The sequence below is a fragment of the Haemaphysalis longicornis genome, unplaced genomic scaffold (assembly GCF_048455015.1).
Source record: "Haemaphysalis longicornis isolate Haplotype H1 unplaced genomic scaffold, Haemaphysalis longicornis Haplotype H1 scaffold_55, whole genome shotgun sequence".
NCBI classification, from domain to species: domain Eukaryota; kingdom Metazoa; phylum Arthropoda; class Arachnida; order Ixodida; family Ixodidae; genus Haemaphysalis; species Haemaphysalis longicornis.
In genome coordinates, this window is record NW_027526394.1 from 259440 (window position 1) to 273239 (window position 13800).

Here is a 13800-nt window from a genome sequence, read left to right on the forward strand (position 1 = left end):
CGGCCAATGGCATTTCCAAGTGCGCATTCTCTTCGAACAAACATTGGACTTTACGTGTGAACAAATGAGGTATGCAGCCCTATGACGTTTGTAGGGGTTGTTTTTTAGTAAACAGCAATAGGAATTTTGAATTTCACCGCTTTGATGAACTGGCAACAATATAAATTCTACTGGATTCTAAAAAATAAATTCAGCTCTTTTGAAGAGCCTATACAGGCTATAAATATTAAAGTTCCGTTCTGAGACTTGTAAGTCGCTGAACTGCAGCTGACATTGACTCTGGCGAAAATGGAGCGCTATGCATTCGCTTATGCTGGTGTCTTGCTTTTCTTTATCTCACCAAGTGCCTCATTGGAAAACGATCTATACAAGGTAAAACAGTACTTCTCGAAATACGCATGCTCCTCTCTTCTACGTTCGCAATACGTGTGGTATGGGAAGTCTTGAAAGTGACGTTGCGATGAAAATTCTTTTCGCAAGCTTGTGTTAAGCTTCCAAAGCATGAAGTCGGCGAGCGCAAAGCTGACACTACCGCCAATATAATTAGCGTGAAAAATTGGCTTGGATTTACGCTGTGAACGTGGTTGGACTGCGAAGCTGGAAACGACACCCACAGCGATTTCCCATGTCACTTTACTCGAATTCACACACGTGGCTCTACACAGAGCGAAACAATGGGCGACCAAACGAGCAGCGATGGGAGAATGAAAACGGAGAGGAGCGTCTGGGGAAGAGTGAGGACAAGGGTGGCATGCGTGGCTATGTCATCATCTGTCCCACTGCCTGCCTCTCACTCTTGTTTCATGCATCACCGCAAAAAAGGCCCACCCTGCCCTGCCCCTCCCCAGACGAAGTTCTGTTCTCCGCTAATCCAAACCACGCGAAATCTGTTATCACACATTATGCAGTTTCCACTTCACACGAGGGAATCGGTTGAGCTCAGGTTGTAGACACGCCACTGTGCTCGTTGAGCGCACTATCTTCCTCCTTGTGTCCTCAAGTGGCCGTAGCTTAGTAGGTAAGACGACGGGCTGTCGCTCCGTCACTCTATCGAGGTTAATGTTCGATTCATGGTGCTACCAGTAATTTATTATATTGTTCGCGGTAATTTTCTGTTTATGCCGACGGTCGCTACAGACCCCGTGGATGTTAGAGGTATACTTCTTCACAGTGAAGCCGAAAGGGATAATGTCATTTTGTTCCGAGTGAATGATTATTACGTTCTATACTCTAAAAACACGCCGGTTTTGTAAAAGCAACCGTATGTAATCTTCTTCTTTAATTAAAAATCGGCCGGTGGTGGTGCCGCCGAATATTTGAGGTCCTAGAAACATATTGTGCCGGCAGCCCAAAAGCGGGTTACCCTCAATCTTATATTCCATTGATTGTTTAAAACAGAATTCAGGTATAGCGTATCCTAGCAGAATATCATATTTCGACTCAAAAACACAAAGAGGCATATATAAAATCCAAACATCCTTACTTAACGAAGGGCAAAGCAGGTTTTTTGAAGGAACAAACGCCTATTGCAGCGAAGTAGTGCACCGCTAAGACCTCAACAGCATTACAGAACCGACAACGCAGCCGTCAACAACGTGACATGAACGAGCGAGTGTCGGCGAAAAGAAATCCGCGCTGTGTGCCTTGTGAGAATTGCTCTGCGGCGTAATTCTTCGGGAACAATCGAATCGGACCAAAAACGTTGGCTATCAAAGACGAACATTCGACAAGCGATGCACTCTTCCTATTAAATGAGATAGCCTTGGGAGCATACAAAATAAAGATACCGAAGTGTGCGCTTGATTTTCAGCTTCATTAAGACGGCTTGACACGGCCAGACGTCGGCAACAAAAGGCGCCAATACAGCAACCGGACAGCACAGTTCGTGGCGCCACCTCCGTCAAGCTGAACGACGACCCAATGGTATAAACAAAACGGTAGTCGAAACATAAAAAGTCCGTCATACGGCGTTGTAGGGCTTCTGGCCAACTACATGAACTAAACCCTGCCGAAGGACATCGTCTTGATGTGCCAGAGACAGCGCCGGGAACAAACTCGTCAACAAATTGGTGAACCCGCCGATAAACTCTGTAGGGTCCGAAATTCCGTCGCAGGAGCTTCTCACTGAGATTGAATCATCGAATTAGGGTCGAAATCCGCAGAAAATCACCTTGGCAGTACTCGGTCTCTCGGTGTCGGAGGTTCTAGCGCCTGGAATCCAACAGCTTCTTGTCGGTGGTAGGAACTCAACCAAGCTGCCGGGCATCCTCCGCAGGCTGCGGGTCTGCTTGGAAATCGGCATTGAGGTCGCACTCTCCTGTAGGCGGAAGCATGGCGTCGAGCATCATAGTCTACAGTATTCCGTAGGGAAACTCAAATGGTGTGATATGCTTTGTTTCCTGGTTAGCTGTGCTGTATTCACACGTGACACCAAGAAGGACTTTCCCACGTCTTGTGTTCATTGACAGCATGCCAGCGAGCGACATGTTCGCACTTTCTGTTAGTCCGTTCGTATGGGGTTTGTACGAAGTCGTTGTTTGGTGATCTGTGTTGATGTATGGAAAGATTCCTTGCATTACTCTTCAGTGAAGGCTGTCCGGCGGTCAGTGATTAGGGCTTCAGGGGCTTCAGATGGAGCACCACTGATGGATGTAGAAATTTGCGACTTCTTGTGCAGTCCCCTTTGGAAGTCCTCCTTGAACCACCATCCACTTGTTATCGCGCCGTGACATAAAGAATGGGGTCAGGCGGTTAATTTTGATTCATCTGAAGGGCCCCAATGAGACTGCCATCGGCAGCAATTGTCCGGAAGGGCTTGGCGGGGGCGGTTTTCGTCGCTGACAGTCACTGAAGCTCCGGAAGTTGTGGGAGACATGGTTGATAAGTTGAGGCAAGTAGTATGTCGCTTGATGTTTCCAATAGTATGTGCTGTGCCAAGTGTCCAGAGGACAGGTTGTCGTGGCAAGCTCAAACAATTTTGTAACGTACGTCGCCTGCGAAGACCAGAATATAGTTTTTCCTCCTTCCGGGGTTCAAGTATTTAATTACGACTACGGGGTTGTAGAGGCTGAATGCAGGGAAGTTGCACTTGAAACGCCTTGACGAGGTGACGTTGCATCTTTCGAAGTTGTCCATCATCACACTTTGCTGGGAGAGTTAGCGAGCTGCCGGGCGGCTAGGTCGCTCTCCGGCACGACTCCGGAAACCGCGCCGTCTTCATCTGACTCTTGGGGTGGTCGGTCGACAGAATGCCAGACACGCAGTCGCCGTCCGAGTGTTACCTGCCGGATTTCTAGACGATCGTAATTTGGAAGCACAGCAGACGCAACTTCCACCGCATGATACGGTCAAAGGCGTCCTTCGATTTCCCGAGCCAACACCGGACATTGTGGTCTGATTGCAACTTCGAAGAGTCTGCCATTCAGCAATGGGCAAATATTTAAAATGGGCCATATAATAGCGAGGCACTCTTTTTTAGAGGCTGAGTAGCTTTGCTCTTCTTTTGACAGACCATGAATGGCATAGGCGATTATATTTAGCCACCGCTTTGCTTTTGAACGAGAATAGCACACACCCCTATGTCACTGGTGTCTGTGTGCGTTTCTGTTTCCGAGTTTTCCTCAAAATGAAGGAGCACAGGCATGATTTGCAGGCGTTCTTGCACATCACGGAAAAACTCCCCATGGTGGCCTTCCCAGCCTAAACGGGTGATATCTTTCGTCAAGAGCGTTAGCGTCAGCGCCTGTAGTGGGCGCATAGTCCGAGAAATCTTCGCACCGCCTTCATGTCTTGGGAAGTTCGGTCTTGGGAAGTTCACCATGACTGCAACTTTTCACGGGTCAGGCAGGACTCCCGCAGCGTAACGACGCAGGGCAGAAAGGTGAATTCGTCGTACACCAAGCGGCACTCTTCACGCTTCGGCGTTATCCCCGACGAAAGAATGACCTCGAGTAGAGGCTGCACCCTTGCAATGTTTCTGGGCGAGTACGACAATATAGTCAAGTTATGTTACGCAGGAGTACACTTTAGGGTCGCTCGAAGGTTTCCAGCGCCGTGGACAGCCCAAACGTCATCACTTTAAACACGTAAACGCCGTACGGCTTTAAAAATGCTGTCTTCTCTGGGTGTCTCTCGTCCACTTGACTTTGTCAGTAGCTGGTTTTTACATCTATCGAAGACAGAGGTACTTGGGGTGGTAGAGGTGTTCGAAGGCGTCGCCAATTCGTGGCCGGTGGCCTTTTTAGTGATTTTATTCAGTCTCATGTAGCGAACACAGAGCCTAATGTGCCGTCTTTTTCTTCACAAGCACGCCAGCGGAGCCAAGGGACTTCTTGATGGCTGTACATTGTGGTCGCCAAGTATATCTTCTGCTTCGGCAGGGATGGCTTCCCGGTAGCGTAAAGACACGCAGTACGGTGATTCCGGTGTAGGCCGGGCTCCATTTTCAGTGGGTATAAGACGGAGCTTCGCTAGAGGTGACTGACGGAATTTTGAGTTTGACGAAAAACGCTCGCTCTAGTACAGCAGCAATGACAATTTTTTCTGCTTTTCTTGCGACAGCGCAGGATTCACGTCGAGAGGGGTTAGATATTGAAGGCATTTATGAGGGCTCCCTTGAAGACGGCGCCGATGGTCATGTCATTCGCTTGGTGCATTCCCTCGATGAACGGAATTAAGCGCCTAGTTTAAATGCTGGCACATGTCGGTAAACTGGTGACAAAATTATTCATTGAATGTAACAGCGCAGTAAACGCCGACGGACACAGAAGAAATGTACAACCCGGGCGCTGGTCATCTGTGTCCCTCTTCGTTTATTGCGCTGTTGCATTCCATCATGAATACGTATCAAACTCGCCAAACTATCCATCTTGTTGTGCTGACCAAAACTTAAGATTTTGTTCGCTTCAGGCGCACAATGCCTCGTCGAAAGAGACGCCATGGTCGAGAAGCAAACCATGGTAACTCTCCAAGATAACGTCGACGTGATGGACCGCATCTTCGCCGTAGACGCTGATGATAAAGCTTGCGCGGGGTGGCAGGGTGACCTGATTGTTCAGGAAAAGGACCGAAACCTATGGCTCTGCTAAAGACTCTCTTGAATCTGCTCTTCTTTCACTACTTCATGGTGATGGTCATACTCCCATTGACAAGCCATGTTCATCCTCTTTCTCAACATACTCCCGCCGGTGACAATGACGCTGACGAACATCAGCACAGAATTCCTGGAGAGAAAACACAGAAGTTGAATGACGATTTTGTCCGCAGTCTTGTTGAATTCCGTATGCCGGTGAGTCGGAGATCGTTGGCCGTTTTCATCTCCAACGGTTCTTCGAAATTCGACGCTTCTTCATAACGATGGTTGTCTTTAGGATCGGCGAAGAACGTATAGCAACAGTCTCTTGCGCTTTACGGGAGACATAGCCGACTTCTGTGCGTCTAGGTAGTCTCTCATGTCGTCTTGGTAGAAATTCTCAGTGCGACTAAACCTTGCTATGTTACCTTGCCTTCTACAAGTGGAAGACCTAATTCCACTCGGTCAGAGAGAATAAGTCGGTAGTTTACGGGCATTTCCAGTAGTTCTGAACCCAGGGCATAGTGCGGCAGTCTCATTCCTTTTCCTGTGCTTGTGCCGAAGTCTGTGTCTCTTGTTGCACTGGTTCAAGCCGATTTTCCTGGCGTCCTTGTTCAAGATTAGAGGTGCTTCAGCAACTAGCTTCTGATGATCGGTTTAATGCTCAGGAAGTTGTGTTGAGGGTTCTTCACGCTCTTCCCCTTTGTGACTGTACACATTCACTCTGCAATTGCGGCGTTCCGCATATGGAAGAGCTACAGTTGTCAGCTGAAATGGGGCGTTTTTTGCTGGCGTCGTCTTCGTAACTCATGATCTGTCGGGGTAATCGGATGACTTATCAGATGCAGCTGGAGAGGTAGTAGTCGGGCTCCGCGATGGTTGGACTGGTGCGACTTGATGAGCGGTTGCAGGTCTCGATGAAATATTATGCTGCCTAACCTGCTGCGTGATAGCTTCCATACGTGTCATATGCATTTTAAATATCTTTTCACTGAGCAGGCACTTCGCGGAAGAAGTCATTTTTAAGAAATTCTCGGTCTCCTAATAATCACTTTGAAAGTCCTCGTAATCAAGGAGATCTCGGGTCTGTGCATCAACCTCTGTTATCTTGTCCAGCCTTTGGATGAGAGATTCGTGAAGGCTTTGAAGCATACGTATTGTCGAAATTGGTGAGCTCACAATGTTATGTGTCGTTTTGGCAAGCTCGGATACCCCTGACCGGGAAGTGTACCTCAGCTATTGCAATTGACCTTCGACTTTGCTGTCCTTGGTAGGCTCAATGTCGACAGAGAGGGTGTTCTGGGTACGGTGCTGCTGCTGCCGCAACGCCCACCTGGATTCCAGGTGGGCCGTGCGATGCGGCGAGCAGCCAGTCATGATGGGCGCCGTTCAAGGGCTACGATTCCCTGATAAGAAGATCAAGGCGTGTCGCCGGCCTAGCGTGCCTCGAAATCGCTCTGCGCCTCAGTCAGGCATCCACTGGGCCGTTCGTTTTGGGTTTCGTGGCACCAGAGTGTTCAGGACGAGGACGCAAGGCTATGGCTCTGCTAAAGGCGCATTTTGATTCCATCTTCTTTCACTAGTTCATTATGATGGTCATACTATTCCTGGCACGCCGTGTTCGTCCTTTTTCTCAACCCTGATGATAGGTGATACAGCAGCATCCTTTTGAGGGCTGAGCTTTAGCTTCATAACGTGATTGGTCGAAAAACGTCTGAAATTTGTCTGGTAGTTGATAATTCCACCCTTGTGCGTCAAAAAGTCCTTGCCGAAAATGATGACGCGGGAGCAATAAGGCAATTTCCTGAACACAGCATGGTATGTGTTGCCGTTTATGGGGACACGTGACGTACAGGTTCCACTTCTCCTGACGTGATGGCCTGCTGCTTTGCGCTTGTGCGGATCGTCCGAATTTGTAACTTTTTCGTTTTCAACGGGAATGATCGGTGGATCACTGAATATGCTACTTCCGCGCTGATTAGTGCAACTTACTACCATCGATCAACAGCTGTATATTATTAATGGTCGTGTTCGAGTTTCTGGTATGTCTGGGCGTCGTATCAGGGTTGGTTCGCGTTAATGGTCGATGGCTACACGTCGGCGTCGTCGTCATGGTAATTGGGGGCTTTGGCATGATGGGAATGTGGTGTGCGTTATGGTGAACTCTTTTTTATAAATATAAAGGAAGATCAAATCCGCTCTTAGGCTATCTCACTTTCCTTTTGTATCTGCCACCGCAGACGGAGGCAATGAGATCGGTGACAGAGACGGCGAAGTCAGACGCCATGCGTTGGTCTGAGCTTTCTTTAATTTTTATGAGTCCTACTGCATGTGCAAGGAAACGCACACGGCCACTAGACGTGCCGTGTATTGAGCGCACAGCGGCGAGAGAGGTCACGTAACGCTATCAGGTGGCATTGAGCAAGACCGCAGGTGGTAAACCCCCTGATGTGCTCCGGGAGTGCACTGTCTGTCTCCCCGGTCTCCGCTTGGGCATGCAGCTCAATCGGTAAGACAAAGTGCTCGCGTTCCGTTTCTTTATTCGTTCCAGGTTCGATTTCTGGCCGAGCCAGTAACTTCTTTTATTTGTTTTCTGGAGTTTTTTGTTGACACAAGCTGCCACGACAGCACCCTGGGGGGGTAGAGGCAAAACGCGTCTCTTTAAAACGACCCAGTAGTGCGCGTAACGCATCGGAAAACAGACATCACGAGGCCTTCACCAGAATCGCTATTTTTAGTCTTTAACTCCTTTAGTCCTTTAGTCCTTTAACTCAACGCCACCCCCGCAACATCAATTAGAGATTCTAAAACTATGCTGCAAAATTTTGCCGCTGAACACAACATCCGAACGGCGCAAAAAAGTTTGCTCAGGAACCCCCCGCAATCTCCTGTGCCATTGGTCGGAACCCCCGCGCAACCATGGCGCGAGGAAAACGAGGCGCCACATGACCTAGCCCGAGGACTTACTAACCGTAGTTGGTGGCGCCCGTTTCAAATCACGGAGCCCGGTCGGTGCAGGACCATCTAATCGGTTGCCACATTACTGTCTATTACCAGAGTCCTTCAATGACTTTCTGGCCATAAAACTTCGCCGTGACGCTATGGGAGAGCTTCGTACGCTGCCGCGCCGCGGCTCTGGTGTTGATTGGAGGGCAGTCGGAAGCGTGGTCAGAGCGCGCTTGGCAGGGAACGGACCACGAAGTAAGATAATACGGACGCTCACCGCCTTATCAGCAGCGCGCTTTCGCTTGACGTGTCGTGCGCCGCTCAAATGGACTTATCATTTTGTGACTAGCGAAAAAATTTGGTGCGAACGGGCATGCTTCTACTGCGTTTCTGCCTGCCGGTCTGGCTACAGAGCAGCGGCGGCCACCCGATGCCCTCCGATCTGCGGTGGCGCCCCTCGCGGTAGCCTTTGTCCCCGTAGGAAACTTGGCCGAGAGTTTCATGACCAGAGAAGCATTGAAGGACTCTGCTGTTACCTTCTCTGCGGCCGGATATACACTCGGGCAGATAAATCCCTCACATTGGAGTAAAGTCACGTCTGGCGAACCCTCCAGATGGGTGTCTTTCCAATACGGCATTTATAACCCATATCCACCCCAAACGTTCCCAAGCCTTGGCGCGTCCTTTATGTGGAGCCCAGGCTATTCTGGCCCACATCATGGGGGCATCCCCTAGAAACCCTTCCCGTGATGACTTCTAAGGAGAGGAAGGAGGCCTCGTTTTGCAGCCCCGACCAAGACCTATAGGGACGCATGATCAAGAAGACAGAAGAGGGCGCACAAAAGCAGCGGTGTGTGTTTCCAAGGCGTTCGCCCACCTAATTGAAGAAGAAGACAACCTGCAGGGGTGGACCATCAGCCCCTTGCCCGCTACCTACACAAGAACTTCAATTCTCCTTGACGCATTTACTCAGCCAGTCAAGTTTTAGATCTCTCTTGCTCTCCCGACCTCTCTCAATCTTCGCAATGATAGCTAAGTGGATGGCGGTCGGGAAATCATCATACGTCAATCTTCCTCGGAGCCGGGTTTAGGGCCGCGGAGGGTCGGCTGGGCAACAGCAGAAGGCGGTTCGGCGAGGCCTCCGGAAGAAGAGTTGGAGCTGGGTGTTGTCGACGAGCAGCTTCGGCGTATGCCATAGCTTGTGGCTTACGGGTGGTTCCGAAGGCCAAAAATCCCCCTGTGCGTGTTTAATTGCTTCTCGGATCGCGTCGGCCAGGGAGAAAACTTTAAGGGTCAGCGTCGTTTCCGAAAGTTTCAGCAGCTCCTCCCTGACATCTGCATGGATGACCTCGCATAGTGTAGAGGAGGTGAAAGCCGGGGCACCGACACTCCCTGAAACCAGCGCATTGATTTGGCGGTCGTACTCCCTTGTTCTAATTTCAAACCGTGGTCATATTGGTTTCATCTTAGCGGGCAAAAACCTCCAGTACACTTGCTTTCCAACGTTTTGTGCTAGAACACCTCGCTCTTCAAAGATAAGATACCTTTAGAGCCAAGCTGTATACCCCTGCCTGAAGTCGGCACGGTCTACGATTTCGAAGCGCAACAGTATCATCAACTGCACGAGCATTACCAGAGAAAATACCCAAAGAAATACATTATGCATATTGACTCGGATTATCCACGCGATTTCTGATTGTATATAATAAATGTACACATGTATATAGGTGAAACAAAAATATTTTGTGTCCCTTATTGCCATTAGCAGCGATTTTGCTTTAAAAACACTGGCGCAGACTGCATGCTCCATCCCCCGGGTTTCCCCTAAGTGCAGGTGGCTCATTATTTTTATCATGGTGCGCATGTGTTCGACATTTACAATCCACTGTTTCATCTGTTGTTTATTTATTAGAAAGCAATCCGCGTTTATGTCTTGGTCGATCAAATAAGGTGTGATTAAATATGTTGGGTAATATCTTTGAAATTTAGCTGGTAATGGGAGTATGGGTTCGCAGCGTAATCAGACAGCAGATACTGCACATCGCTTTTTACTGATCTACCTAACGTAAGCATCTCAGCGGAAGTTAAAAGTACACTCCTAAAATCACACGTTGATGAGCAAATTCAATTTGTTCGTATTTTAAACGTAACATACTGTGAGGAATCAATTTTTATTTTTGACACACAAAAAAAGTTGTTTTTTCGACACTATTTAACTTTCACCACTGAGACACCTGAGCGAACACAATAATGAACGTGGCTTTTAGCTTACCGGAATTGCGAGGTTGTGAACTGCCTTTAATGCTGTACTAACCGTGGTTTTTCTTTTTTTTTTGTGCGGGTAAACTTGTGTTGCGGTAGCCTCTGCAATATCCGGCTCAAGATCCGTGGCTGAATGAGTCTTGTCTTTTTTAGTTCTTTACTGCTCATTTCTTGGCTCAAGCATTTTATACAGTAGGCAATTGGTTATTGATTTTCTATGTTTTGGGCGATTGTGACTTCAGCTCTGCCTCCACTGTGGAAACCTGCCGACAATTCTAACGTGACTGTTCTCTGGGAGGGCATCCGTACCGGTTTTAGGATGATTTCTAAGTTGGCCGCGCGGTGCCCTCCGTCTTTGCTAAACGGAGCTTGCCGCACGACAGGACCATTCTTCTGATCACACCGCTTGGCTCTATTCCAGTTCATTTCTGCTCATATTTAGCGCCTCCCTTGATTTATGAGAGACGGGTGTGAATCATTTGCCCCCTGTTTTAGTTAGGTGACCCAAAGTTGGTCCTAGCATCACTACCGTTGATCAACACACCGGGGTGGTTTACTGAGTAAGGCTTTCGCTGCTGAGCCAAATAGGGGGTTGATTTGTGGCCGGGTCAGCCGTTTCTCTGATGGAAGCAAAAAACTGGGACACCCTCATTTCGACATTGCGGCGCACGTGAAATGTCCCCAGGTTGTCTGAATTATTACGGATCCCTTACACTACCGCGCAATTCAAAGCCTAGGCGTAAATTTGGCTGTGAATTACCTGAAGCGTATTTCTACCTTCCAGTGGAAAGAAGCTGTGGGGTCACGGCGTCAGTTGTGGGCAAGGCTGTGGACCGTGTCTGTCGAGTATGATACCACAGTTTGGGATGGAACGCACTTCACTGCGCAGGAGCGGCACCTGTTTAAAATGCATGTTTTTTTTCTTTCGTCTCCGCCATAGTATCATTGTTCTCTTTGCCACAGTCCAGTGGCCCTGCTCCACATTACAGATTTAGGTGAGCCCCCAAATCTTTCTGTCTCTTTCGTAAACTTCCTGCTGGCAGCGATGAAGTATTTCCCGCGAATGCTTGATGAGCATGGCTTATAGCGGAAGCCTAGAAGGCACGAGGAAATCGAAAAATGAGCCTAATAACGCTATTGCGCCAATACGGCATAGATAGGACTTTACAAATTCTTCGCCACAATTGCGAATTCAAGTTGCTGTTTGGTGGATGCCCTCCTGTGCTACTTGACCCCCACGAGCCCATACTGTAGATTGTGGAAGCTGCTGGAATGCAGCGCGAGGGCCATAACTGCGTCAACATGATGACGTAGTTGTCACCGCAGATTGCACGCTGCAGGAGCTGGCCTGTTGGCGCAGTGCTAAGCATGAGCGTGGTGTACATGACACAAGTGTGCACCTATGCACTGCAAGTGTACGTGTTGTATGAAAATCTTCTGCACATGTAAACCTCTAAGTATAGTGAGTGACATAATCTATAAACGTCTAGTAACTAAAGTGATCATATAAAGTTAGCGCCTGACGTGTTCCTTCAGGTCGTACGTATGAAACATTTCGCGCCTAACGTTTTTAATGTCGTACAAACTTGCAAAATGTCAAGTCTCTATTTTCCGCAATTTCGGTTAGGCTACGATCAATCAGCCGGACAGTCTCAGTCCAGAATCAAATTTCTAACCCGGGCCTTTTTTTTCTGCTATTAAACAAGACCTCAATAGCTGCCTGTTATTCAAATAATTATAAAGGATTAGCGAATTTAATCAACTTAAAATATCTAGCTCCCCCAGATCTGAAAAAAAGAACTGCGAATGATTTAAACGCGAATGTACCCCGCGTCGTAGCGGAATAATAAATGAACATGATGGTCATCTTTGTGATTTGCAAGGACACCCACGAAGAGGGGATGCATCAAAACCTCTGAAAGAAAAGGAAAAAGAGAACAAAGAAACGCCAATGTGAACCGCGCGCCAGGAATCCACCAATGGGCGAACTCCAGCGCCAAAACCCGAGGCATCATGGTGAAATATGGCAGCGCGCTGGTCAGGCAATTAGAGAAGCCGGCACAGGAGACCAGTGGCGTGATGACTATATATGGACATGGAAAGGCAAAGAGCGAATGGGAGTGCGCAACGAGAGAGCCTAGAGGGGTTAAAGGCGGGGCGCATAAATAGAAGGGGGCGGCAAGAAACCGGGGAGGCATGAAACCAGGAGGCGGTAGGAGCACGTGACCTTCAAGGAACGAGCCAGGGGGACGTGGCCAGCCCACCGACTATGCCTACCAAGCCTGGGCGGGAGCGGGCCGACTTGGCATTGGCTTCGGCATCCCAGGCGCACCACGGACCTGTGTCTTCGCAGCCCCAGCGGCGGCAGTCGGGCACCTGCGGCCAACGTCCACGCTCCGTCGATCTCGTTACGATGGCCCCGAAAACTACGTTCGTGACGATGCTACGTGGGATCTCCAGCGTGCGCGGCTACCACAAGGTAGCCGCAGAGGAAACGTCAGGACGCGCGGAACTCACGCCAAACAAGAAACGACCGAGCGCATCGAACGCTGGCGTAAACAAAAGACGACGACGGCTACCACCGAGTCGCGGCCACGCAAGGGTGCGACACGTCAGGACGTCAACGCCGTCGACCGGGGTAGGCCAGTCCATTGGGGACACTTGTCGTATGACCCAACTAGGAAGTAGTTGTGGGAGAGACTGGGGTGAGGGCAGTGTTATTGGTTACTAATGAAGGTATTAGGAAGAATTCTGTAGAACTTTATTGTAGAGACCTTTGGATTTAGAGTTGAATTGTATTTTGGGATGGTTAGTCAGAGGTGTGTTTATCGTGTGTATACAGTATTTTTGTTGAGGGCTTTGCTTTAGGGTTTTCCGAGTGTGCATTAAATGTGCGTTTTGTCAAACTTGTCAATGGCTTTCCTGCGTCCATCACGCGGAGCTGGTCAAGTCAATCTCAAAATCCGTTCAGGTGACAGTCCTCGTTAAAATTTTGCCACTTCGTATCAAAGCTTGAATCTGACATGAAATGCATGTGAGACTAGCTTTTAGAGGTTCCCGAGTTTCAAAGACATGTCGCATTTAAGGCGAGGTTCTTCAAATTGGAAGGGCCGTACGAAATGGGAAATCGGAGTTCAAGGTTAGCACCTCGAGGCCAAAGGACATTTTGGACATATTCAACCGATCCGATTTAAGGGAAAGTATCACCTGTGTCAATATTTTGCAACGATTTCTTGCATTAGTGCTACACTGACTAGATATTTGTGGCCGAAATACAGAAGATATCGCACACATATCTTTCAGCTTGAATATGCAGTTCGAGTCCCTATAGTCGAATTTCTCTGAAAATTGGCGGCGCTATGTTTGACACAAGAATCGTTAACCAGGGTGTTACTCAGGGTTCCGTCTTGAGACACCTTCTATTCTTTGTATATATCAATGACCTCCCTACCTTCTCAACTACAGTTACTGTATCTTCTTTGATCACGATACGATAAAGGTTTCTTGCGACAACGACATCT

The 13800-nt window shown here is 48.7% G+C and overlaps 1 protein-coding gene across 1 annotated transcript in view; it reads left to right on the top strand.

Moving 5' to 3' along the window:
- The first annotated feature begins 266 nt into the window (after nucleotides 1–266).
- The window catches only part of LOC144140908 (uncharacterized), a 110339-nt gene continuing 96805 nt past the window's right edge, over nucleotides 267–13800 (top strand). The window contains exon 1 of the mRNA XM_077672408.1: nucleotides 267–372. Coding sequence (XP_077528534.1) covers nucleotides 289–372 — 84 coding nt within the window. The 5' untranslated portion in view covers nucleotides 267–288. The remainder of the gene's footprint in view (nucleotides 373–13800) is intronic.